The sequence below is a fragment of the Gouania willdenowi genome, chromosome 12 (genome assembly GCF_900634775.1).
Source record: "Gouania willdenowi chromosome 12, fGouWil2.1, whole genome shotgun sequence".
NCBI lineage: Eukaryota > Metazoa > Chordata > Actinopteri > Blenniiformes > Gobiesocidae > Gouania > Gouania willdenowi.
The window spans coordinates 24,018,475-24,046,217 of record NC_041055.1 but is presented as its reverse complement, the minus strand read 5'-3'; the positions used below and the strand labels follow the sequence as shown (position 1 = coordinate 24,046,217).

The 27,743-nt window shown below is 39.4% G+C and overlaps 1 protein-coding gene across 5 annotated transcripts; it reads left to right on the top strand.

Annotated features, from left to right (window-relative positions):
- Positions 1-627: 627 nt before the first annotated feature.
- prrc2b (proline-rich coiled-coil 2B) lies at positions 628-26,056 on the top strand. Of its 5 annotated transcripts, none has more exons than XM_028462252.1 (31): positions 628-795; positions 7,080-7,257; positions 7,347-7,524; positions 7,747-7,849; positions 7,974-8,034; positions 9,205-9,348; positions 9,571-9,884; positions 9,968-10,092; positions 10,165-10,328; positions 10,995-11,079; positions 11,172-11,340; positions 12,373-12,703; positions 12,793-12,983; positions 13,584-13,776; positions 13,892-14,096; positions 15,214-17,250; positions 17,474-17,640; positions 17,853-17,959; positions 18,039-18,180; positions 18,670-18,746; positions 18,823-19,110; positions 19,200-19,301; positions 19,797-19,986; positions 20,055-20,152; positions 20,683-20,810; positions 20,930-21,170; positions 21,990-22,157; positions 22,248-22,324; positions 22,407-22,479; positions 22,635-22,844; positions 24,432-26,056. In XM_028462252.1, the coding sequence occupies exons 2-31, from the start codon at positions 7,143-7,145 to the stop codon at positions 24,597-24,599; spliced, it is 6,651 nt and encodes a 2,216-aa protein (XP_028318053.1). In that variant the 5' UTR covers positions 628-795; positions 7,080-7,142; the 3' UTR covers positions 24,600-26,056. The 5 variants fall into 5 exon arrangements, with proteins under 5 accessions (XP_028318053.1, XP_028318054.1, XP_028318056.1 ...); XM_028462253.1 differs by having other exon boundaries at positions 12,370-12,703; positions 17,477-17,640; XM_028462255.1 differs by having other exon boundaries at positions 12,370-12,703; positions 22,257-22,324.
- The last annotated feature ends 1,687 nt before the right edge of the window (positions 26,057-27,743 follow it).

The window sequence follows — 27,743 nt, the reverse complement described above, 5'->3', positions numbered from 1 at the left end:
AAAGTTCTTAGTTAATGTATTTGTAGTGCTACAAAAATTAACTTGAATATGATAACAAATACTAATTGCTAATTTTTTGCAACGTATCAAGCATGCAAATTAAGCCATCACATTGGCAGTTAATTTAATCTTTCCCCACACAAATAAAATCTTTATTTTCTTCTAAACGAGTCTTTTTTTGTTGGTTTAGTTATTTTATCAGGGATTAAAAACCACAGGTGCAACAAAAGTTGATGGTCTGTAGAGGTTTTAAGAGGTGAAGTAAGAAGGTGACAGAGTTATTGCACAATTCTATTTAATTTTAGGTTGACAAATTGTTACATTGTGATTTTATTTGGTGTTAATGCCATTTATCTTTAATACCCTCAGTCAGAAATAACAATTCAATATTTTCCCATGTCACCATGAAGGAAACATGAAATTAGAAAGATTTCTACAAAGGAAATCTGTCTCATAGCAGATAGAGCCTTGACCACTGCGCCCCCTAGAGGCGTTTGCATAAAAACACTTCGGTATTATCCCAAAATAGGTTTTTCCATCTGTAGTTACAGTTTCCAACCAGAGGGTGGCAGTGGCTGTAAAATCCCGTGTGTGACGTATGACGTTATGCCGTGCGGACCCCGCCCACTGTGGCCCGTTCATTCGCAGGCCGGGTACGACCCCAGCAACAACACCGCGATCGGCTCAAACCGTTAACATTCGGCTCTAGCATCGCTATCCATCCGTCGAGTTGACACTCGCTAGTGGAAATATATCCCTGCCATTGGATTAAAGGAACTCCAAATTGTTAAATTGGTGAGTAATGAACGTGGATGACTGTGTGAAATCGGCCGCTTTTCCTCTTCTTTTTCCGCTGCCCAGTTTTATTGTTGCTTTGTTCTGGGCAGCAGCCATTTTTAATCGCCTTGTCCTACATTGCCACCTCCGCCTCCAAAGTGTCCAAAAAAAAAAAAAAGCCCTGCCAGGAAGAAAATGATATGCTTGGTCTGGGTGTTTCACTGACCAAATCTCAAAACGACTGCTTATTTATTCCCTTTTTGGTTCTATGTAAACGTGCAGCAAAGCTCCCGGCCTGCCAGGCTTGTTTTTGTAACACTACACTAGAAGTGTCGCCGTTTGGCTAGTTGACAAACAAGCTACTAATGCCGAAGTTCGTTAGTTAATGCTTAGTAAAAGCACATATTAACATAAACCGAACAAATTGTTGTTTTATTGGTTTTTCCGAGGCGCACTAAAACCTCTCGCAAAGCCAAGAACTCCCAAGTAGTCATTTAGCTGTCATACGATGTTTACATAGCCTCTGTAGCTTAGCCACCAGCTAATATGTCACTGCTAGCAAGCTACGGCTAATTCTTGAACTTAAATGCTACATTTTCAAACGTGATTTAGGTTTATTTCTTCTCTTGCAGATACAATTTGTGTTCTGATTATGATGTATGGTTGCTAACACTAACGTAGCCAACATTAAAAAAGTAATGCATATACAGCAAACAAGAGGTGATATGTTTAGTTTACAACTTAACCAACACTTTTGTATTCGTTCTGTTAAGCATTTTCGCCTTCTTTTTTTTAATTTTTAATTTAAATGTATTGGTCTTTGTGGTGATCAAAATTATGTATGAAAATGTATGTTTCGTGTTATTTTATTATAGTAATCATGCCACTGGAGTGGAGCTTTAATCTGTGTAACTAAATTGAGACTTAATTCTTAAATTAACAGCTCCTATTATTTTAGATGCATTTGTAATTTGGTTTTACTTTTACTCTGAACTTGTGCATTGTTGTGTCATTACTAGTTTGTTTTATTTGCTTTATTAATCAGAATCAGGGGGGGGGGGGAAAAGACTACACATACAGTCAATTGCACATACCAGCAATTCATCTTGGTGTTTTTGTCACATTGATGAATCTAAACGTACATAGATTAATAACAAAAATTAAACATTTCTTAAAAAATGTAAGGTTTGACTGATTTAAAATTTACACTTTACAGTAAGTCAGATTGGATGTTACTGTATGTGTATAATTCTGTGCAATTTATGTTTCCAATTTTACTCTGACAGTGCAGAGGAGATGTAAATGCGAGGACTGTGAAAAGTATGCTATCTTAATCTTCCCCATTTTACTATAAAGTACTAAATTCCAGAGTTGGCTATTATTCAATGATAAATAGGGCGATTGGAAGAAATAAATTACTAATATTGTGACTCATCTGAGCTTTATTGACACATGAACTATAAATCAATGGTCCACCATAATTACCGGTACTAGGTAATAAAAACTGTAAAAAAAAAAAATAATAAAAAAAAAAGCTTGATAACAAACACTCAGGGTTTTTTTTTTTTTTGATATAGTTAACTACTATTAATAAATTAATGTTTTTATGCTTAGATGACTTAAGGAATCTCGTAGGGATACGCTAAATGACCGCAAGACCTTTCTGTCACCCAGTTTGTGGGGGTAATATCATAAATGCATGATATGGTCCCATAAAGTTATTTGTGAAATCTTAAATTACCATCAACCGGCGGATTAGAGCTGTAATTCTCCTGTCATGACTTGTCACCAGTGTAACTAAATCACCATCGGCTAAACCTATATTATTGCCTTTTCAGGTTTTAATACAGTCACAACAGATTAAAAACGTACTTTATATAAAGCTCTGCATTATTCATTTTCAGTATCAGGATAACATGACGAGTCAAACAGTAACATGTTGCATGAGATTTTGAAAGCCATAATGAGCAAAATAGGACATATTTGTATATGACCAATTTCGATATTGCCAGACATTCAGTCATAGTTTTCCAGGGAAAAATAGTTTGTGAATGCTTGACATATTTTTCAAAAACATGCACTGGAGGTATTTCCATGTCTTATTGTGGCCAGAAAAGACCCCGGTTCAGATTACTTTTTCCGTTTCAGAATTGCATGTTTTCCGTGGTCGGTAGTGTAAAGTAAGACATTTATCTCAACAACTTGATAAATGAATAAAGTGTGTAGTACTTTAACAACGAATACAATTTCTCAATAAAAGCAGACAAAAGATGAGAAGAAGCAGGACCTCTGTAAATGTTTGCAGAGCCATCAGAGAAATGCAGGAATCTCCTCACAGTGCAAAAAACAAGTACTTGATGTTTGAAAATGATTTATGGTGATGAGCTGCATCCTAAGAGAGAAAGTCATCTAGATGGATTGAGGTTGTACCAAGTGATTATCATTTAGTTTGAGACAAATGCATGTGTTTCAGTACATTGGAAAACGTAGCCAGTTTTTAGAGTTCAACCGAAACACCTGATTTAGGATACAGTTTAATATAAACTTATTTGTATTTTAAAATTTCACTATACAGAGTAATGTAAAGGGAATTTGGAATCCAAGCAATGGAAAAAGTCAAACATTTAAAAAACTAGATTCTAGATTAGAAACATGGCATAAACACCTTGTTCATAATAGTGGTGGGAACCTCTGGGTACCTCACGGTATGCGATGCAAAGCTCACAATAACGATTATCTCACGATATGACAATACTTCGATTATCGATATATTGGTCAACATATTGTCAACATATCAATGTAAACGAATAAGTATCTCCAATATTGCTTTCTGTAAAAAAATAAATAAATAGGGTCTTTCTTACCAGTCACACCATTATAGTGCAATATTCCAGTAAACAATATATTGGTTCCTTCAACAAACAGTGACAAAATTTCTGTGAAGACCTACCTGCACATTTTAGTGAAAAAGCAAAAAAGGTTTTGAAAAATAAATAGAAATAAAAATCGATACTTAACGCGAGCATATCAATAATCGATCGCACGAAAAAATATTGCTATATATCGCCACATCGAGATACTGTATCGTCACACTCCTAGTTTATAAGAAACCAATATGTCAATAAGGTTAAATGTGGTTGTGAGACAAACCAACTAGAATTAAGGTCACAAGGCTTGAATTATTCAACACTTTTATCCTCATAGTTGCAGTCATATAATTATGATAATATTTATGTTGATGTGAAATGCTGATAAACTGCAAATGGGCTCCTTCAATTGGCTCACAAAAAAATGCTACAATAGTTAGTTGGGATATAAGAGATTTAACACGTCGTTCTGATTTTTACACTTGTTTGCAAGACATTCCACCATTCATTTTAATAATAATTTAAGATATTGTGTAATGCCTGTGTAATATTGTCTCAAAATATGTCTCAGAGTTCAGGCAGGATTTAGCATGAGATTAAACTTTTCCAAGTTTTTTTGCTCCACATTCAACCACACATTTATTGGAAAAAATATAATGTAAATACATATTTTCCCCAAATATGCATTTGTGCGTGTATTCTGTCATATTTCCATGTTCCCTGAATCGAAAAAAGTATTGCCATTTCAGGTTTAAGAAGTGAATTCTGGGATTTCAAATGCAATTGTACTCGTAAAGTACTTTCTATACACAGTTGTAAACTACAATTTATTTTGGTACCTGAATTATACAGAAACATAAGCTGGATTCCTGGTCAGTCTCATTTTTAGTCACTGTTGATTGTTGTATAATGGGCAGTGAACTGGATGATTTTTGCTGCTTAGCTAAGGTTAGTAGAAGCATTGTATAGCCTGAACATTACAAACCTTATATGGACAGTGTAGCAGACAGCAAACTCCCCAGGTTGCTTAAAGTTGCACACTCTGTTGGAAGCTTAATATTTATGTGTAATACAGGGTTCTCGCCAGTGCTGTTGAGCGTAGGGGCCCTCGACGTTGTAATTTTGCTCCCCTACGAAGCAATTTTTCAGCAGTTTTCAGCAACGATTTTCTGTTTTTTCCTTTTTTAATCAGTACCGTCGTATTAATTGTTGCACACATGGACGCAAAAGGGACTTCCAGGTGTGCACAGGTTGTTTTAACTCTTTTTTAAAAATCTGAATAACTCAGAAACACATGCATCAGCCGCACTGTCTGTTTACTACAGGTGATTGGCTCGGACGCTTCCGTCTTTACCTAAGGACCCATGCAGTCCTTTAGCTGCCCCTGATGCTGCCTGTGTGCAATCCTTTGCTTACTTAACCGTAATAACCGTTCATGCATTTAAGCTCCGAGGAGTGGGGACAGTCCGGACTCCGCTGTGCATGGAGGCTCAAAGATATCGTGGCCTGGAAGGGCCCGTCAGCGAAGGCACAGCCCCGCGCCCAACTCGCAGCTTACCGGGGCCATGGACATGGTTTCCTCGCTGAGCGCTCTCCGGCCGGGACAGAGCCCCTGCCTCACGGACTGTCCTCAGTTCCCTGATACAGGGACCGGATCACGGCAGTTGGCGCCAGGGGTCGGTGGTGATGTCAACCACCCACCCGACCCGTCTAGAAACACAGACCGCTGTGTAACTGCACAGCAGAGAGCAGTGATTGGAAGCTTGTTGAACTGCTCCTTTTATTACACAATCATTTGAAAGTGAAGACCGCAACGATGATGAGTAGCTGCACATTTGTCTCAGCACTTACAGTTCCTGGCAATAATAATCATTGTGTTCTTTTATCCATCCACCTTTTATTTAAAAACCCAAATTCCAAAAGTGTTATGAGAGCTGATATTGTCGGTTTTATGTTTTTAAAGCTGATTTGATTATGCACATGAAAATATTTAGTTTCTTGTGGGACTTTATTTTTAGATGATACACGTTTGTCTTAGATCAGATTGAATAAGCTGAACAAGCTAATATTTTAGTTTTTTTTAATATATATTTATTTCTTTTGTAATATGATTTATCTTGGATTTGGTGATTTTGATATTAGTAAAGAGAATAGTAATTAGGGATGTAACGATTAATCATAAGGCAGTTAAAAATTGATTCATAGGTATCACGATTCACATCGATACTCTGAAAATTGAATCGCAGTACTTTTTTTAACCAGCAGAGGGCTGGCCAGAAGTGTTGGCGGCGGGCGGAGTCTGCTAATACTTTCTTTTTGGCCGCCTTCTACTTTTAAACATATTCATAAATGATTCCTTTTTTATTATTTTTTAGCACCAAAAATATCTGTAATATTGCATGAATATCTGTAAAAGTCACGTTTTTCTATTAGCTCTGTCTGCTAGCATAGCATCTCTTCTTCACTGCAAGATATCTGCATGCCAACCAACCACTGGGTTACCAGCGCCCTCTGCTGGTCCAAACAAATACAGTGAAATGACTGTTTTTTTTTTTTTTTTAAGTCTAATTGTTAAGGCACAAAATACATTTTCAGTTGCACTTTTAAAAAGAACTATTATGCAGTTTTGCATTGTTTACTATAGAACCAGAATTTAAATTAATAGGCTTCTTCTTCATTTGTATTATTCCTTTATTTATTTCATTCAAGATTTATTTTTAGTTAAATTGCATTGTTTTGAATAGTTCATCAAGGGATTCTTTTGACAATGAAAAACAAAAGGAATACAGTATAGTTTTTCATAGTTTCCCCCAAAAAATAAAGGAATATTTTTCAATCATCATTTTTCTACAGTCCCATTTTGTAAAATAAATCGTGAGAGAATTGTATCGTGAACCCAGTAATGTGAATCGAATTGTATCGGGAGTTAAGTGAATCGTTACATCCCTAATAGTGATACATTTGTTTGGTTACTTAATCAATGGATACCGACACATCTTTAAAAGTATGAAATAGCCACAAAGTGCGGAAAAGAAAAAAAGATGCATGAAAATTGTGATAATCGTGAATAACGTAATTATCGTTGATTATTCGAATCGTAGCACCCTGAATCAAAATCTAATTGTGAGGTCCCTTAGATGGCACACCCCCAAAAAGTAAGGCAGTAACAAAGATTAAAAAAACTACTTTAGCTTTACTTCACTAATTTTGGCCGCTCGTGCGTCACGCCCCCTATGATGTGAAAAATTCCTGGTGAGAACCCTGTAATATTATTGATGTATAGTTCTTGAGTTGTTTTCATATTGATTAACAGAAAAATGCGACCACTAAAGGATTAAGTTAATTATAATGTAATTTCATAAATAAGTATTGCCAGTTACAGGATAAGCCCTTTTGAAGGATATCTATTTACAAAGATTGTTCTTTTTCTCATAGAATAAGAAGGCACTGGGAAGAGGCGCAAAGAAAAATTTCCATACTCGATGACATTACATCGCAATGTCCGATCGTTTGGGGCAAATAACCAAGTCCAAGGATGGGAAAAGCAAGTACTCCTCACTCAGCCTATTTGACAAGTACAAGGGAAAATCAATAGAAAATCAAAAAAACACAGGTATGTACAGCTGATCACCTCTAACCATCTTATTCCTGTCAGAGTTCTGTTTAGGCTTCAATTTTAATCACCCTTCTTTTTACTTTTAGTAGTTCCCCGACATGGCTTGCAGAGTCTTGGAAAAGTGGCCACAGCCCGGCGCATGCCCCCACCTGCTCACCTTCCAAGTTTGAAGTCTGAAAACAAAGGAAACGATCCCAACGTGATTATAGTGCCCAAAGACGGTACAGGATGGGCAAACAAGCAGGAACAACCCGATCAAAAGAGGTACACTGAGAAAAAGACATGAACAGCCCTGCCATATCATTACAGTAATCTTAAGATTGACTAAGAGATAACTGTGTACCTAGACTTCCATTGGGAAGCAGAACCTTTGACTAGTGAAGTACAGTACTTTAACTTTTGTGAATGGCACGGGACTGAATGTTTGTTTTGCCCTAAATCAATGACAGCATCAGTAACTTTTGTGCTTTTCTCTCGTGTACGTAGTTCTATTGCATCAACACCACAGCAGCAGGAGTTGCCGCCACAGCTGGCTTTACAGAAATCTATCTCCAATCTTCAGAAGCCCTCACCGAAAGTCAGCCAGGAGGTATATTTATTTACGTTTTTCAACTTGGGCATTCTAGATTATGTAACAATAATGCAAATTTTATGTTTTAAGAAAAAAAACTTCATTTTTATGTGTTTCACCTTGGTTTTCATAATCTTCCTAGAACACAAACACTGGACCAAAGCAATGGGCCCAGCTAAACGGAAAGGCAGTCGAGCCAGATGGTGAGTCATCCCACTTGTGATGTGTTAAAGCATTGATCCACAACCACGGACCATCTACTTACCTGCCCGTCTTTCTGTGAAACGAGTTCATGAGCTCCATGGCAACGTCTGCACGCTCTTGATTCAGCACAGAGTCTTATGAAATCTGAACTGGAAGTGACAAATTTTTCAAAATAAAATCACCAAAACTTAAATGAATATTAAAGCTGCAAGCAGTGTTGAACGGGCCCTCGCAACCACATGCATGTCGGAAGGTGGCACACGTTGAGGTGTGTTACATGTCGGTGTGTGGCAGAAATTTTAAAGTGTTGAGACAAACAGTAGCTGACCATTTTCAAGGATTACATCACAAATTTTTCTGCAGTGTTCTGTGCAAATACAATGCCTATGATTATTTCCTTTTATGGATAGGTGGCTCTTTGACTATGAATGACAGTTGGATTAAACCATAACTAATGTTTTTGGCATACAAATGAAAGCTGCTATAATTAATGAGCATCTACTTAGCTCTACAAATTCTTAATAACTTCCATAAGCGTAGCACATCATCCTAGTGAACAGGCTGCTAAGAGGAATATTTCAATCTATAAAGATTCAACTTTATTGTGAAGATTGTTTTATAACACAACCAAATAAACATGTATGTTTAAAAGTACTTTAACAGTGCAGTGTTGGATGCAAGACGTATATCTCTCTATAAAAGCAAGGAATCTGTGATGTCATCCGTCCTACCTCTACAGTAATGGTCAGAATTCTACAGATTTTCGTAGCTGTACGTGAAACTAATTGTATTAGCCCCCCCATTGAGTCATTTTGCCATTCACATGTGCAATATAACATTTTTGGCCAGTCTTAATATATGTTCAAATTTTCATGAGTTTTTGAACATGTTTAGGTCCTCAAAAATGCAATCACTTTTTTGTAAGAATAATAATAAAAATGAGGTGCATTTCAATAGGGTACTACTAATAAAAAATAATGTTATTTAAACAAATTTTTTTTCCCTTTGCAATTTGGCACTAGATGGTTCATGGACCAGTACAGTCTGCATCCCAGTGGTTGGAGACCACTGTCAAGAGAAGCATTTAAGATTGAAATGTTCAAACTTGTGTTATCATTGGAGAAGCCAATATTTGTATCTTTGCTCATATCTTTCAATGGCAACATTAGGTTTAAGGGCCTCAAACCGACTTCAGCCCTTCTCTCACGAGGAATTTCCCACGCTGAAGGCAGCTGGCGAACAGGACAAGGCTGGCAAGGAAAAAAACGGCTTCGATCCGTCGTATGGGCCCGGACCAAGCCTCCGCCCCCAGAGTGAGTTAACTTCCTCCCTCTCAGGTTGAAGAAGTAGCTGCAGGCTCAGAAGGAGTTTTCTTGGAATGTAAACTGATAATAAGGTAGCGAGTTGTTAGAGCTAAAAGGCTTTTAGGAAGCACTGTAGTATAGAATTAAACATAACATCTCTCACAGTTTCTAAACTAGCTCGTTTTAATTGCTGTTCCCTTTTCCCTGCAACCTTTCATTTGTTTCTTGAAGATGTGACAAGCTGGAGGGAAGGTGGTGGCAGGAACCTTCAACCCTCATCCCTGACCCTCAGCCTGCCAGCAGAGTCTGAGGGTAAACTCAGTGCCCTGGGCGAGACTGGCACCCCTCCAGCCACATCTCACCCCTCCTCCGCCACCGGCACGACCTCTTCCAGTGCGATGACGGCTCATTCACCAGGCCTTGACCCCAAGGAGCCTTCCCTGCGACCCGCTCAGCCTGTTCGCAGAACAACCGTCCCCACTGCGCTGCAGTACCAGCTGCATCACACTTCAACTGCTGTCTACCATGACATGTTGCCTGCATTTGTAAGTCATTGGGCTTCTTCTCATTGTTTTAAATATTTAATATTTATTTAAGTTGCATTTGTAATTATTTAAATTTTTTCCAGATGTGCTCTAAAGAGACACGAGAGGCACCGGGCACCGAGCCTGTTCATACCCCAGTTGCACCAGCAGCTCGATTGGACAGCAAATCCTCTTTTAGGCAGAGCTATGCCAAACCTGAACTTGTAAAGTAAGCTGTTACTTCATTTGGGTTGGAGGTGTGTTATGTCTCACTGTTTTTAAAATATCGTCTTTGTTGCAGTGGCGATGTGAGAAGGGAGAACCGCTTTGTTCGTCCTTTGCCTCGACTTTCCTCTCAGCCCATTCGCAGGCCTGGAGAACGACCCGTTCGCCCAGCCATCATTAATCCAGATGATCTGAAGGATCTTGATGAGCTTGATAATGAATGTGATGATGGATGGGCAGGTCAGTTTAATGTCCCTCATTTTTTATGTAGCTTTTTCTCCAAATTTCCTACAGTAGTTCTGCTTCCCTAATATTCCTTTGTCATATAACTTTTCTTAATCATTAGCCTACTAAATTAAAAAAAAGATCATAAAAGCATTTACATAGTCCAAGGTATTATTGACCTTTGGGACATGAGGCAGCTCCTCAGTCTCTATTGCTTTTTCCATGTGCGTTGCTTTAGACTTGCCGGACTTCAGTCCTCAAGACTTTTAGATGTGTCCCTGCTCCAACACACCTGAATCAACTGAATGGCTCGTTATCATGCTTCTGCAGAGCTTGATGACAACACGTTGGTTTCAATGAGGTGTGTTGAAGCAGGGGGACATCTAAAAGTCTCAGGAATCTGGCCCTCGAGGACTGGATCCGGCACCCCTGCTTTACAGTCAAATGTGCATTGCACTTCATTTTCCGTAATGCAAATGAGTATATTTTACCCTTAAGATTGGTATGATGCTTTGCATTATTAAAATATTCACATTTTTCCCTTACATGGCACAAACACTATCAGAGAATTCACAGCCACAAAATGTTCACCTTGTTCCATTGAAATGTAATGTTGCTTAAAACCAATGTTTGTAATTCCACTCCTTATCACGACTAATGCTCATTTTGAAAATATTTCAGGTCTTCATGAGGAAGTGGATTACAGCGAGAAGTTAAAATTTAGTGACGATGAAGAAGATCGTCCTCCTGGTGATAAGAAGATATGGTGAGGATGTTATTTTCTCTTCCACTCATGGTTGGATGATCCTTAATTTAGTTTTGTCTTTGACTGTCTTCTATTTTATTGTTGCAATTTAGGATGGATTGGGAGAGGGAGAGAGACCACCAGCGGGACTGCCAGTCCTCTCTGAGTTCAGGGGAGCCATCCTACCCTCTAGAGGGTTTAGACGAAGGATATTCCTACCAACAGCACCATTCTGAAGCTTCCAGAAAGACCAGCAACAGATATCACACCACAGAGACCCAGGTAACAAGACACGGAGGGATGGAGAAAATGAAGCTGGATGAAACACTGACTCAAAAAGCAGCCATTGGATATAAAAAGGTGCAGGGTTATTGGGCATGTGATAAAATGAGTGTAGCAACAAATGCTGACCAATCTTTAATTTAGCGTTTAATGTGCAGCTTTAATCTGCTTGACTGGTCAATAGATGATCATTAAATGTTTAAATACTTTCTTATAAGTGTGCCAAAATAAAGTACATGATTAATCCACTTTTTGGAATGATTGGTTGAAATATGAACATAATTTGACTGACTAAAATTGGCATTTGACAATTGGTGCTGGCAAAGTTGGTGGGAATATTTTAATGTCTAATGTAATTTTTAAGGTTCTAAGAAAATGCCTTTGTCTGAGGTTAGATTTAAAACATCTTCAGTGCTTCAGAGATGCTTCTAAATGGTACACTGGCTGAAAAAGAAAAGTAGAAAGAAATAGATGTCGTAATAAAGATGGAATGAGAGATAAGGAGCATACGGACATAGATTTATTTGTGAGTAGTACTTGTGTTTGGAGTAAGACATCTTTGAGATAGTTGGTGGGTTCTCATAAATGTATTGGTGATAAATGAGAACAACCTGGTAAATAAAACTTATAGGAAGTTAATAAACGGCTGATATAACTTTTTTTTTTTTGCTTTAAAAACATGTTTGTCAGTCTCACTGTCACTTCAGTGAACAAGATAACACTATTAGTTATGCACAGCAGTGAGCCTTTACCTAGCATGCAGTAAATTAGAAGATAACCTTGTGGTAACCATAGCGATGTCTGACCACTGTACTTGCCAAGCTTTTTGAGTAAGATAAAAGTACAGAAAATGTCCTTGGAGCAAGTGTTACATAAAAGTAATTGTATTTAGGCTATCTAAGCATTATGAAACAAAGCAAATCTGTTCTGGCATAAATATTTAAATAAACACTGTAGAGATTTAATGGTCAAGCCAATAATTTATGTTTTTGAGATTTAAGGTGCCTCATTTTTTTTGCTTGTGTCCAGCAGAAAGGCGACCCATTGAGCGACCAGGAAGATCACCAGCGCCAGCCTCACAATCAGGCACCACCCAGGACCAAATATGTGTCCCCTGAACTGTCCGAGGCAGTTGAGAGAGCTCGCAGACGGCGAGAGGAAGAAGAGCGGCGTGCCAGAGAGGAACGGCTTGCTGCATGTGCAGAAAAACTCAAAAAGCTTGACGAGAAGTTTGGGAAGATTGAGAGGCAGTCATCGCGAACGGAGGATGGCCTAAAAGAAGGGGATGCTAAAGAGATCCCGCTGTCTCCAACTAAGGAACAGAGCAAAGGCCATCAGGACATCTGGCCTTACAGCACAAAAGGTAGTTTAAAAACATCCTGTAAGATCGATTGCAAACTAATTTTTTTGCACTTTTGAAACTAAATAATATGAAAAAAAAACTATATACAGATGGAAATGAGTGCGCTGCTGATTACTCCCCTGGAAATACTTTTCGGGATGAACCAGCATTTTCCACCTACCGAAGCAGTGAGGATGATGGCCAAGAGTCTTCCTCCCCCACAGGAGAATTTGGTGGACTCCATTACGCTAAACCGATACCTCCCCGATTTCAGAAGCAACCACAGCACCCCCAGCAGCTGGTGAAAACCCATATTTATAATAATTGATGTATTAGCCACATAATCATGGAAGGCACGTGTCAAACTCAAGGCCCGGGGGCCAAATCCAGCCCTGTAAAGCATCAAATTTGGCCTGCTCGAGAAGTAATAAACACTAGAGAAAAAAAACGTGAAACATTTTGTAAATGACCAATTATTTCAGTTGTAGATATCTCAGCCAGTCCAAATCCAAAAATTTCAATAAAATCTACAGTGTTTGCAGAGCTCAGTTTTGCAGTTCTTATCACATGATGGCACTCGTTTTTTAACTGAAAATTTCCAAAATCAGGGAAATTGAAGTAAAGATCATGCAGGGACTTCTGTACTTATATATAAGTATTGAAGATATATCATAAATGTCATTTATACGTGGAAGTGCAATTAAGGGCACTTGATTGTTGAATTTCCTCTTTTTTTCACCTAAAATCTGTGGCTCACTTAAGATCAAACTAGTCTGTATTTGGCCCCTGAACTAAAATGAGTTTGACACCCCTAATTGAATTACTTTTTGACAGAACTGTTTGAAACATTTCTTTAAAACAAAAAGGTTTACAAGGTTGAAATTATTCACACTTTCTACAGGAGCAGATGTTTAAAGTGCCACATTGGCAGCAGTCCAGTCACACTCCTCCATCGGGCTCGAGCCACACCCAGCGGGGTTACTACCCACCACACGTCCTTGGATTTGATCCACGTTGGATGATGATGCCGCCTTTCATGGATCCTCGTGTGACCCAAGGACGTTCTCCTGTGGACTACTACTCAGGTGCCTCAGGTAAATACCCGTGCATTGTAAAAGATAAAGGTTTCATATCACATCTTCACAAATTAAGAAACTGCCTTTTATGTCATTGAATCCCATGCAATGTTCCATACAATGTCGATTGCAGGAATGGGAAAACCTGTTATGCATCAAGACCAGCTGAACAGCCCAGGATCTGATGATGGATGCCATCCCAATTTGCAACAGGAGAGACGGGCACCATCATCTGATCCTTATCCCATGTGGAACCAAGAAGGCTACCCTTTGCGCAGCTTTACTCCGCCTTACCAGAGGCAGCATGATATTTCTGATGCTGGTCAGCCCGATGACAGGTAAGGGTGTAAGAAAAAATTGATTCAGCGATATATCAACATGCGATTATTGTATCAATTAAAAAATGTTCAAATCCATTTTTTTAATCATGTTTTTTGACGAACAAAACATTTAATTGCACTAACTAATGCATAGCATGTAGTTATCGGTGAACCACGTCAGACCTCGATAAACTACCTCATTCCTCAATGCATTATAGCTTGGAAGTTAATTACACTTCATTTTCATAAAACATACATTTTTATAGATGTATGTGGTTTTGTAGGAATTTAAGAATTTAAAAAAAAAATCTGAAGCTGTTGCAGATGCAAAAGCTAAACTTTTTTGAAAAATGTAATTTGACAGTTTGATAAACATACCACTTGCTTTTCATATTGGTACTTGAATTACAGTTAGTTACCATTTACTTGCGAATGAGCGCAGGGAACAAATATGATTGCGTGCTTCAGTCAGGTCTGCACTCAACGTATGGGCCACCCAGTCTGGTCTGCATACTGTGACGGACTGGGTTCTATGTTCTGGTTATGTTCCACTTGTGTGTATTCAGTGGTTAACTGATGCTGAGATTTCCCATGGCCGAGAAAGCATCATGGTTTTGTGCAGCTTTCTCTGCCAATGTGTGTCTTTGTTTACATGTGTTCTGAGTGTTGATTGGCTGGGAGGCTGGAGAAAGGGCAGGCGGAAGCGGGGAAAAGACTAGTGAACAATTCTTTTCCCACGGTAGTGTGAGTGTATGACAGCGTAAGACGGTTCCTTTTGTGTTTGTTTATTTTTGGCGTGTTACTACGACCTCCATTAAAGCCTGTAAAACTGTGATAACGGCTCGAGTCACATCATTACAATACCTTTTGGGCTTCGGTGAGTGTGTGCGCGTCCCACCTCGCTGCCTGGGTCACCGTGCTACTAATCGACCAGCTGCAATACGTTCAGTAAAATAATAAGTTACATTGAGTTTGCTTCAGGCTCGAGCCTACAATTTAAGTTAATGGGTCGGGCTTTATGCCCGCGGGGTCGGGTCGGGCTGGATTTTTTGTGCCCGATCTAAACTCTATAAAGAAGTACCTCGAAGTAGGCTCGAGCAATATTTCTTACGTGTTTGATTTTTCTTTTCTACAGTCGTGAGGCTGCCTCATCCCAACAGGACTCCTATGAAGAGAGATCCAGTGTGTGTCTGACTCGCACTCAAGATGATCTTCCTCATCATACATACCAGAGGCGATGCTCAGACAGAGACCACCAACACCAGGACCAAGGCTTGCTCACCACTGCTCAGAGCCTCTCACAGGGTCATTCAGATCGTGAATACTCAAAGCAGGACTCAAGAGACAAGCATTCAAAAGAAGGATCAGAATCCCCTGATGAAACTTCTGTTCCCTCCAAAGACACCTGGAAAAGGGAGGGAGGCCAGAAACAAGATGGAGTCTTGAATGTAAGCCAGTGGTCTGAAGTCAGTTCCAGTTCCAGTAGTAATGTTAGCCAGCCGTCTGACACCAGTGGGCGCACTTTGACCCGTAGAACTGGGCCCATCAAAAAACCGGTTCTTAAAGCTCTCAAAGTAGAAGACAAGGAAACTGAAAAGCCTAAACCCGAGCCCGAGGAGAAGCCTGTCCCATACCGCCTGGAGAAAGAAGTTCTCACCAATGTTTATGATCTGAAGAAAGACAACCAGCCCGTCACAAGCAGGCGTCCAGCCTCGCCTGTCGTTGAAAAGCAGCCTGATGAGAGACCACATCAGACACAAGCTCCCATAAAAACAGAAAGACCTCTGACCACACACGGAGACGAGTCTGTTAAAGAGATTGCTTGGGGTGGCGGCAAGAGCCAGCCTTCTAGAGAAAGTCAAGATAACCGAGAATCCCAGACACCGCGCCGCAATAACTGGATCTTCATAGATGAGGAGCAGGCCTTTGGCACGTTCAGGGGCACTGGCAGAGGGCGCAGTCGGGGCTTCAGAGAATTCAATGCTAGAGGTGGAACTCGCGGTGGCCGAGGAGGCGATAATTTAAGAGGAGCTTTTAACAACAGCAACTGCAGTGGTAGTAATGCTCAGCGGGGAGGCAGAGGTCGAGTTCCTCCCAGGGAAATCATCAAGGTTGAGGACTTCCAGAGAGGCAAACCTCGCAGACGAAACGTTAGCGAAACCTTGAGTGAAGCCTCTGAGTATGAGGAACTTCCCAAAAGACGCAGACAAAAGGGATCTGAAAACGGAGAAGGTTACGCAGAGGCAGGAGAAATTCGTAGGGCTGATAGAGATTCTTGGCGATCAAACAAAGTGTACACAGAAGATCAGCCAGCCGCAGATCCTAGAGAAAAGACTAAACCCAGCAGAGGCTTTGGGGGTCGGGTGCTTCCTCCGAGACTGAACACCACAGGTAACTACAGCAAAAGTTTTGGAGGATCCCGGGACATTTCAACATGGCGTGGTCGTGGCCCACAGTATGGCAGCAGCAATGGTTCCATGCAAGAAAATGCTTACAATCCTATTGCTGATCCGACGTATTCTCGCAGAGCACCAGTTGAACGCGATACTTTTAAGTACACTCCGAAATTTGCGGGCTCCTTCATGGAAAATGGCACTGAGGACCACGAGGGGGAATTCTACCTCGACAATGACAACCCTGACAGACAGGTGCTAAGGAGACGACGCCCTCCCCGCCAAGACAAGCCCCCAAGGTTTCGTCGCCTACAACAAGAACGTGAACCGGGATCAAACCAGTGGACAAGTGACGAGTACATCAACGGAGACTTGTCAACTCCCTGGCCAGGACGGCCCAAAAGCAGCGGGGAGGACAACTGGCCCAGTAACACTCACTACCCAGGACGCACCAGTCAGCATCATCAAACTGAAGAGTGGGAGACGGGCTCGGAGAACAGCGACTTTGGTGACTGGAGAGAGAAAAAAGCAGGAACCGTATCTGCACATGGACACGTGGAAATTCCCTCAGACTCAGGGCCTGGCGAACCGGGCTCCAGTGAGAAAAGAGAACTATCCAAGAGAAGTTTCTCCAGTCAGAGACCACTGGTGGAGCGGCAGAACAGGAAAGGAGAACCGTCACTACTCGAGCCCAACAAAATTGTACGTGGGTCGGATCCTATCACTTCTTCCTCCAGCAGATGCGACACTTGGCAGAATGGAGGGAGTTCTTGTAAGAGGTAAGGCCACTGATTCATAGTTCAACCAGCTGCAGTTGGAATTCACTTGTTTCACTTTTACTGAGCATTTTAGTTGCTTGATTCAATTGGAGTTTGGGCTTGTGCTGAAAATCCTTCACAATAATTATATTCTTGCTTGATTTTCAAACCTAAAGTGACGAAACTGTCGTCATCTTTTTTCAAGACCAAAATAAATCATTGCCCTCTCACTACTTGTGTTTAGCAGGACTCCAGATGATTTGGGCTCAGTGTATGGGATTGAACAGTCAGCAGAGGAGAGGGAGGCCACTGAGCCTGCAGGGAAGAAACTGGACCAGGAACTAAAGACTGGACAAATAAAGGCTGACATTTCTGAACCTTTGTCCCAGTACGAGCTCGCCAGCTACACAAGTAAGTAAACTATGTAAATTAAACAAGAACAATTATCTTAGAAAAATTGCAGTGAAGAATACATTAAAAATCTTTTTTTTTGTTTTTGAATAATATCTATTATTTTTACTGCATACTTTAGTATTCCTTGTTGATATTTTTTTTTTTCATTTTACACCCATGTTCTTTGTTCATAGATGAATATTTAGAGGTTTGATGTCATTATTTTGCAGTTGAAGGAGACACGGGTCCGAGTGCAGATGCATATCAGGACGCTTTGTCAAAAAAGCAAAGACGACCACAGGAGGACGAGAGGAGGAGGAAGGAACAGGGACCTGCTGTAAGTAAAATGTGGAGATAATGCTCGTTTTGTGATAACTAAAATCAACATTTAAATGTGTTTTCCCCTCGTCTGTCAGGTTGCAGGGAAAAACAGAGCAATCACTTCCAAGATGCCGCCTCGCTTTGCCAAAAAGCAGGGAAGCATAAACATTGAGCAACCTGAGGAAGTGATATCTCCAAATAATCTTGGGACTGAAATCTGGGAGACAAACAGTACAGGTACTGATCATTTCTTTCTCCTCCACATTGAAAAAAGAAAAGCATGAATATAAAAGAGCAGAAAGAAGTCAAACTTCCACTTCATAAAAAAAAATAAATACAAGGGAGCATTTCTTAGTGAGTCACTGTCACGTTTTACAAATGCAGTTGTCAAAAAATGTTTATGCTCATTAAAACAATGATTTTTCACAGGGTGTGTTTTTGTTTGGGCCAAAAATGCTTAAAACGTTTTAAGATTAAATTTTCAGTGGGATTTCATATGCAGTGAGCTGCTGTCTCCCTCCCTCTATGGGATAATAATCCTTTGTATTGTTGTCCTGCCCTTTTACCGGCATGTATATTTTTCTTCTTTTTCATTCTATAACTTTAATTTAAAATGTCTTGCTATATGTGGGTAATGGCATACCGTCATGGGCGAATGGTGCATTCTAAATCCAGACCCAGTGAAGAAAAACTGATCGAAACTAACTTTAATTTCCTCCCTCAAAGCTCTGTCTGTGCAATCATCTGGTGGAGATTCATGGAATAAACAGGTGTCTTATACTGGGAGCGAGCCTAACTCTGAGGTAAACTTTATTTTAATTAGCAAGAGGTCTATTTGTGTTTTTTTTTAATATATACATTTTTTCACTTTTTTTCTAGGACTCTGACGCGGGCCCAGAACAGACTAAAGAACAGCACAAACCAGGGCCCATCGGAAATGAACGCTCCTTGAAGCACAGGAAAGGCTCAGAAGGTGTTGACAGGCTTGAGGGGGGCCACATTACACCTGTTAATGGCGTGGATCTCCACGTTGACACTGTTCTGCCTGTGCCTCCCATTGAGTTTGGAGTCAGTGCCAAAGACTCTGATTTCAGTCTACCGCCAGGCTCCCCCCAGGTGCCCACCTCCAACCCTGTAAACAAGCTTCAGGATGCACTTTCCACCAATGTGAGCACTCACAGCTGTATTGTAGTGACATCTGGTCAATTAAAAGGACTTGTTTGAATCTAAAAATGTTTTGTGTTTGCTCCACACAGACGACTCTCAATCAGAGTATCCCCATGTTGCGCTCGAATCACCTGCAGCCTGCCATCAACCTCAACCCCATCTCCTTCCCTAGTGCTGACCTCACACTCAAGGTATTTAGAAAGTCGTTCATTTGTCACAAAATCATTTGGAAATACTAAAGTGGGAGCCATCAGGCTGTCCCTTACGCAAGACTTTGAGACTCTTATAAGTAGCAAAAAACATTCACAGTTGTTCCATTAATATATCCAAACTCAGGTCTGGGTTCAAATATTTTTCTGTATTTACCTACTGATAAGGCAGTTAGCAGTTAAAATGAAAAAAGTAATTTTATAACTTTAGATTGCACCTTGATTCATATAATTTGAGTTTGTTAATAAAAATGGCTATAGCTGAAGCACTGAGTTTTAAAAATGTTACTGTAATTTTGCATATTGTTAAACTGTGATATCTTGCAGTATGTGTCAGGTTCAAACTGCAACTTGTTTTTATTGAATAAGTTTGAGATGTAGGTCCCGAAGCCAGGCCAGTTGAGAACCACTGCCTTACAGTAGGATGCAATGATGTGAGCTGTTGACACTGATAACTGTTCTTTTGTGTATCTGCAGATGGAGTCAGCGCGTAAAGCCTGGGAGAACTCCCAGTCTCTCCCAGAGCAGGGTTCTCCTGTAGGGGGCGCTGGTGCTCAACCTACCTGCAGTGTCGGCTCTTCCACTGGTGTCAGTTACAGCTCATTTGGAGGCGTGTCCATGCCTCCGATGCCTGTGGCTTCAGTGGCTCCTTCTATGTCCATGCAAGGTAAATTTAGTTTTTGTGGAATAAACAATGGATCAAGGCTGAACTGAAATATCCTGTCTCTCGTGTAGGGAATCACATTCCTCCATTGTATCTGGACGGTCACATCTTTCAAAGCCAGCCTCGTCTCGTGCCTCCCACTATGACCCAGCAGCAGACGTACACACAGGTATATGGGTCACTTACGCACAAACACTCTTGAATGTAAACGTCTAGATTGCATTTGTGTCAAACTCGGGGCCAAATCCAGCCCTTCAGATCGTTCAATTGGGCCTGCAGGAGTAAGGTAAATAAAAGAGAAAATGTGAAACATTGTGTGAAAGAAACTCAACAATATTTGCAGGGGCTCACAGTTTTCCTGGCTTATATTGCATGATTGCAGTCATTTTTAATGTTGAACAATTCTTACAAAATCTTTTAAATTATTACATAATATTTCCCTTAATTACTGTAAATTTAAATTTGTCACAAAATCTAAATTTAAAGTGAGGATCCTGTTGGAACTGATATCTATCACTTGTTGCTTGGATATTGTCAGTTTCTTACATATTTAGTTTTTATGTATATGTAGAAGTGTAAACTAGGGCACAATCATGTTGAAACTATGCATTTTCCTGCACATCTGTAGCCCACTTGAGAGAACTAAAATGAGTTTGACACTCCTGTTCTAGATGTTAATGTTGTGTTGTGTCATTTCAGGCTGCTGCGGCCCAGCAGATTCCCATTTCTTTGCACACATCGCTTCAAGCTCAGGCTCAGTTGGGGCTACGAGGTGGTTTACCTGTGTCCCAGTCCCAGGAAATGTTCAACTCCATTCCTCCTTTCAGGTACTTGTTTTCCAAGAAAAACAATTTTTTTCTGTTAACAGATATCACACAGCATGAAAATGTTAAATAAATGTACGTATGTATTTTTGCTTACGCTCCTGCTTTGTCGTTGCATTCAGGTCCCAGGTTTATATGCACCCCAACCTGTCCCAGCCCAGCCCCATGGTGCTGTCTGGTGGAGCTCCACTTAAGGGGCCGTACTCTCCTTTCCCCGGCATGCAGCCCTCAGACATGGTGAAGACACAGTCCGGCTCACACTACCAACCAATGAACGGCAGTCAGCAGCTGGTGTACGACAGCCAAATGAATCAAGGCCCTGGTATGGGTTCCTCACAGCTCATGGACTCTCCTCTTATTCAGGTTAGTTTGTAGACTGTTCATGTTGTAGGTACATTTTTGTCAGAGGTCTTGAATTTTGAGAAAGATTTTTATAGAATCTGTTGTTTTCTGTCGAGGTACTCCGATCAGGACTGTTACTGATAAACATCATAGAATAGAAATTACTGTAGAAATAGATCTGTTCAGGAGGAACTAAATGCAGTTTCATTCCACTTATTTACATAGTTGGGTTCTTTGAAGTATGTTATCATTCACTTATTGCATCATGATGCTTTATATTTGTTTTACATAGTATTCTGAGCAAAGTGTTGTAGTCAGACAAAGGGGGTACTTGGATTCAGAAATAAGAGAACTGTTCTAGAAAACATTGTATACCAAATGCCAATAGTTTTTAATTAGCAGATGTGCATTAACAAACTTGCTTGGTGATAGACAGAAGTGTCTCATTCAGCAAATTACTTTAAATAAAAATAAATAAATAAATAAAACCAGGAACTAAACAAGTGTAACACACCAAACTACAGAAAGTTAATAAAAAATAAACAAAATAGCCTGCTTCTATTTACTTAAATAAAGCAAATTAAACAACAAAAAGGCTGTTTCCAAAATACAGCTGAAAGTCAGTCAGCCCTTTCATTTGCAGTTATTAAAAACAAACGAGCAACAATGTGAAAACGCCATACCTCTATTATATTTGTCATTTATCTCCTTTTAGACAGACCTGGGGATGTAAATTTAGCTGTGCGTATAAAGCAGTTCATGATGTTTCAGACCATCCGATGTAAATAGTTTTTTGCTGAGAATACAATATAATAATGACATCATGTTGAATGTCTCCAGGTGACCATGCCTCTGCCTGGTTCCCAGCTTCGCTATAGTTCAGGTCAGCAGCATCTCATCCTCCCCCAGTCCATCCAGCTGCAGCAGGGACAGAATCTGTCTGTTGGAACTCCTCGTAGAATGCTGCCACCAGGCTCCCAGGCTGCACTGCTGACGGGCAGCAGAGAGGTAAGACTCCCCCATGAGTCCCCACTAACCTGCCAATCCCACCTTGTTTTTAAAGGTCTCACTATCTAAACTAATGGTTTGTGTTTCGAGGGTTCCCAGATGGAAATGAAAGGGTTTCAGTTTGCTGAAAAACCCAGTCACTCACCAGGCATCTCTGGATCTTACAGGTGGGAGCTTTAGATTAATGCTCACAGTGTTAAATTATCTGTGGTAAATTATTTGTAATAAACTTACTCTGTTTTTCCTCAGGCCTGGGTCTGCCAGCCCTAGTGGGAAGCCCTCAGGAGCAGTGGGCCCTCTACCTTCACACTTCTCCCAGCAGGTGTGTATTTGTTATAGATGCACCTTGACCTAATATTTGTTCTGTTCAGACCATTTTAAAAGTTAGATTTACTGTACAATTTTAAACTTAGACAAAATGTGTGATTAAAAGCAGTTCAGTCTTTGCTTTCCCTAATAAAGCTGTCTCATCATCAGGTCCAGCCTGCTCAGGGTAGCATGGTGATGCACATGCGGCCCCCCACCACCGGCCCTTTCCCCAACCCCATCCAGAGACCTATTATGCAGGTCAACAAGCCCATCGTCATTCGTTCCCCCCCTTACTCCAACCCTAGCCGTGACCCTCCCAACCACCCCCCTCCCTCTGCCCCTGAGCCCTCCGTCAAAGGGCCAGAGGATGGCATGAAGGTGAGCCACCCACTGTAAATATAGGTAATTTATTTTTACTCCATTTTCTTTTTTATTTCTTTGACTGCTTTGTGTTTCGTGCAAATAAAGATTCAAGTTTAAGATTATAGATACATTTAATAGTGATTTTATTCAGGATTGTGTAGCCATATTGTTCATATTATTGCTAATATTCGTTGTCTGTTTAACAAATGTAATATTTTTATCTTAAAGATTTGATTACTAATATATTGTTAATTAGTTAAGTGTGTTTTTGCAATGTGTTATCTGTTCATTACTGGGTTTACTAATGCTGTGGTGCTTTACGTAAAAGGATAATACATTCACTGATACATTTTGAACTGTTGTCAGAAGATACAATAATGTAGATTCCTAAACTATTTAAATCTGCTGGAAAAGAATGTGGTAATCAAATAAATCCATAGTGTAGGCCTCATAAATCAATCAATCAAAGATCATTTGCTCAAAAAAAGATGTAAAAGGTGGGAATTTCTGTTCAAAGGTTCTTTTTTGTTTTGACCTCCACTGTTTATTGACCTTGTTGAAAAACTTTTGTGCTTTGCATTGTGGGATGTGGAGTCCCGTAGATGGATGCGTAGAAGTGTTTTTATTTCATTCTGATATCACGGGGAATAGCCCTAACAAACTAGAACAAAAATGGGGTCAAGCAAATTGCTGTCCACTTTGTCTGGTGAAGAAACACAAGAAATCATGGTTAGAAGGAAGGAAAAACACTTCTATGTATCTGTTTACAGGACTCCACATCCCACAATGCAATACGCAAAGATGTCAACAAATGGTCACTTTCGGGTGGTAATTTCAATCTTTTCTTTGAGCAAATGATTTTCGAGTTATTGCTTTATGAGAATTAGACTATGGATTTATGGGATTTAGGAAAAACAAAAAGATCTTGTCCAGCAGCTTTAATGCTGCGTTCGATTGCACTCAGAACCTTAAATAGTCTGAATCATCGATATTGATTTCCGGGTTAAATGCATTTCATTCAGTAAGCTTGGAAAACATGACTGGCCACAGGAAGCTGTTGTTTGTTTTTATATTTTTTGAGGTGTAAAAATGCCTGCTGGGGAAATATATGAACTACTTTAGGGCAAGAAAGAGAGAAACATCATATACTGTAGGTATGACTTGGAACGCACCAGCTGGGGGAACCCTGCATGCGTCATTGAACCCTTAGCTGTAGAAACAATACATTAAACTAGACAGGCATCACTACTTAGACAGAGTAACATTCAAATAAACAGAGTGGGAATGGAAATGCCCCATCAGAGTTAATCTACACTTTTAATAACAAAAATGCCAAATTAGACAACACACAAAAGTACAAGTTGTGGAGAAAGTGACTGTTTACATTTCACGGTGTGTGCCGCCATTTTGCTAAGACGTCATTCTGATAGACTCGGGTTGCTTGGATCAAGCTCTAGAGTCGTTTTATTGCACTTTCCCGATTCGTTCTGTTGGATTTATCCTTGTCCCGAGTGCTGTCGAACGCAGCATACAAACTTATGAATGGACAATGAAACAGGTGAGGCTGGAGGGTTTTATAACAGTGTCTTTTTCTTGCTGCAGAATAAAACATTGCGAGATGTGCGAAAGGCAGTGGGAGACTGTAAAACACCACCAGGCGGAATAACCAGCAAACTCCAGGAGCCGCTTCAGTCTGCACCGCAAACCAAGCCAGCGCGCACTGGAGCTATTAAACCCCAGGTGATCAAAGTGGAAGAAGGCAAGGCCTAAGAGTGGTTTCTGCATCAAACACAAAGAAGCTCCTCCTCTACCTGTTGAAGCCTTGTGATGATAACCATCAGATCCTACAGCACCATGGCAAGGAGGCAGGCAGACAGACAGACAGACACAGACAGGACTGCCTCACTTGAACTTGTCAAACCGGACACTTCTGTCACAACCACATATAGAGGTATATGAATATATATAAATATATGCTTACACACAAAACAGTCTTTTAAGCAGATCTCTTCAAGGTCCTCTTTAATTTATTAATAGTCATTTTTAAGAGGAAATTGGTAAAAGAGAGTTTTTTTTTTTCTTTTCTTTTTTGTGCGTGTTTTTCTGAAGTGGAGAAGAAGAAAGTGGCCAATGGAGAAGGCTCATTTATCATGACATTTTGCCAAACTGTATTTACTCCTTCATGAACTGTAGTAGCCCTCTACAGAAAGCAGACCTTTCAGATGAGTCATGTAAAGCAATGTCTGCTGATTTAAAAAAAAAAAAAAAAAAAAAAACAAAAAAATTGTCATTTATAACAAACCTAAAATGCAGTGTGGCACATTTTTGTCATTTTTCTTTCATCTATTGCCATTAAATAAAGGTTTAAGTCATGACAGCCTTTTATTGATAAGTTGTTTTTAACCCCCCCATCCCCTCAAAAAACAAAACAAAAAAAAATCATCTTTTGGACATCCTTGCATGTGAAGTTGGTAATGTGTATTCTTCTGGAAAGGTAACATTGAAGATATTGGACTCATGAACTATTCCGATTGGTGGGAAAAATCTTTCTATTTGCTTTTATGTTGAGTTGCTCACTGTTTGTTGGGTGTTGAGTTCAGTGGACTGGCAAGGACTTTTAAAGCCGTTAGCTTGAAAATGTGAAACTGTTAATGTTTTGTAATGGACACGACTCACAATGCCATAATAATACAGTGTCATGACTGGTTACATGATGTTACTGCTTAAGGAAAAAACGTTCCATGACCTACAAAAATGTCCATCTTGATACGGTGCTTCACTGCTGTGTGTAACTGTACAGTCGAGCCTCATCGTCGGGAAAGGAGACCTGAACCCACATTTCATTTTAGACATTGTGGCACTATAAAAGGATTTAATGTTGAAGAGGTCAGGATGGACTGCTTTCTCATTTGATTGGTCTGTCAGGCTTGGAGTGTTTATGCCCCTTTATCCCTTCCTGCAAAACGATCTTTGATGCATTTCATTGTATCTGTTTAAAACTAACGCCTGGATTTATTTTTTTTTTCTTTTTTTTTTTTTGTACCTTTTTGAAATGCAAAACTCTTCTTCTTCTTCTTTTTCTTCTTCTTTTTTGGCAGAGGACCAGTGCTTTTACAGCTGATCCAGCATTATATTTATCTTCCCAGACCTTTAGCCATTCAGGTGTTGGTCAACATTCTCCCTTATTGAAAGAAAAGAAATAAAGCAGATTTGATTTCTTAAATGTACTGTTGGGTCTGTATTCTCACTTTCAAATTAAGTCACACCATTATATTCTTGTCAAAGCTCCATTTTATAGAGTGACTGTAGTGCTGGGGTTCTCAACCTTTACTGGTTTGGGGTTGTGAGACACTGGGAGGGGGTCCCAGATGCCTTCAAGAAATGGAAGAATATTTTCTGAACAATTTGATCCCATTTTTGCCCTTTTTCTGCAACTACACCAAACTTTCAGAATTTTAACCTATTTTCATCACTTTTTCTTGCATGTTTTTGCTCCTTTTAATGCATTTTTTCTATATTACTCCCATTTCTGATGCTTCTCCATCAAATTTCAATGTCTTTTCTACACATTTTTTTTCATTTTTTTAAATATTTTTGCCACTTCTAAATTCTTTCCATCACTTTCCCTCCCAATGTTGCATATGTTGACCCATTATTGTCACTTTTAACCTCTTTTTTTTTTTTTTTTTTTACTATTGTTTATGCTTATTTTTACCAATATCACCACATTCACAATTCATCAGGCACATTATTTGCCAAATTCATATAATTGATTCTACTTTTAATTTACATTACGCCAATCCCCCTCCCCCCATTTCTGCCACTTTTAAGCCAGTATTGAGACTTTGAACTCTTTGTTTTTTTTTTTTGTTTTTTTAAAAAAAAAACATTTTTTCTGTTGGTTTTTGGCCACTCTTATGTGCAACTTTTAACCAATTGCTGTTGTTTTTAAAATCCCTTTTTGCAACCTTTTCCACAATTTTTGTTCACGTTTAACCCATTTTATATCTGATTAGAACAAGGATTTGACTATATAGTATATACTATGGCTAAAATAATAAACCTCTTGGATAAGGGTGGATATTACCAAGATAAATCAATGTAGTTATCACAGATTCATAGAACAACGGATAATCATTTTGCTGACTTTATGGATGGTTGAAGTCCAATAATCAGATTTTGTTTTTGCATAAGAAAATTAAAATTGTAATCGTTATTGAAAGTTATGAGCTTGGTATTAATATACACCATGTTCATGTGCAGTTAAAAAAAAAAACTCGAATGACTGTCTTGAGATGTACGTTGTTCATGAGAGCTATTAAACTTGTAAATAAGAAAGCAAAGTGATTAAAATCGCGTTAATCATGATTATAGAATCACAAAATCTGTAATATAAATTGAATCATTGACCAAGTATCGCGATAAAATCTAATCGGGACGAGAAGTTGGATGTTTTCTTCCTCCTACAGTCCAGTTGAAAAAAGGATTCTGTCTGTCTCCCCCTGGTGGTTTAAAAGATACAAAACACAAGCTTGTATTTTAATCAGGGGTTTTCAACCTTTGGGTTGTGAACCCATGTGGGGTCGCCTGAAATGTCTAGTAATTGATAGAAGAAAAAAAAAAAAATAACACTAATACTGATTACAATTTTATTTTTTTAAATATTTCAATTACACCACACACAATCTCAAACAACTGTATTCTATACTTTTTCCAAATATAAATATAGTTAAAATAAACTGTAAGTAAATAAATGAAAAGTATAAAAATATCTGAGATGGCACATTTTGTCACTTTGTGCACTAATCCTGGCTTCTTTTCCTTCACATTTGTAACTCAGTATAACAAACATGATCAAAAACTATTCATAGAGAAAAAATGTCTTTTGCTTTGACAGAAATTTCTGATATAAAA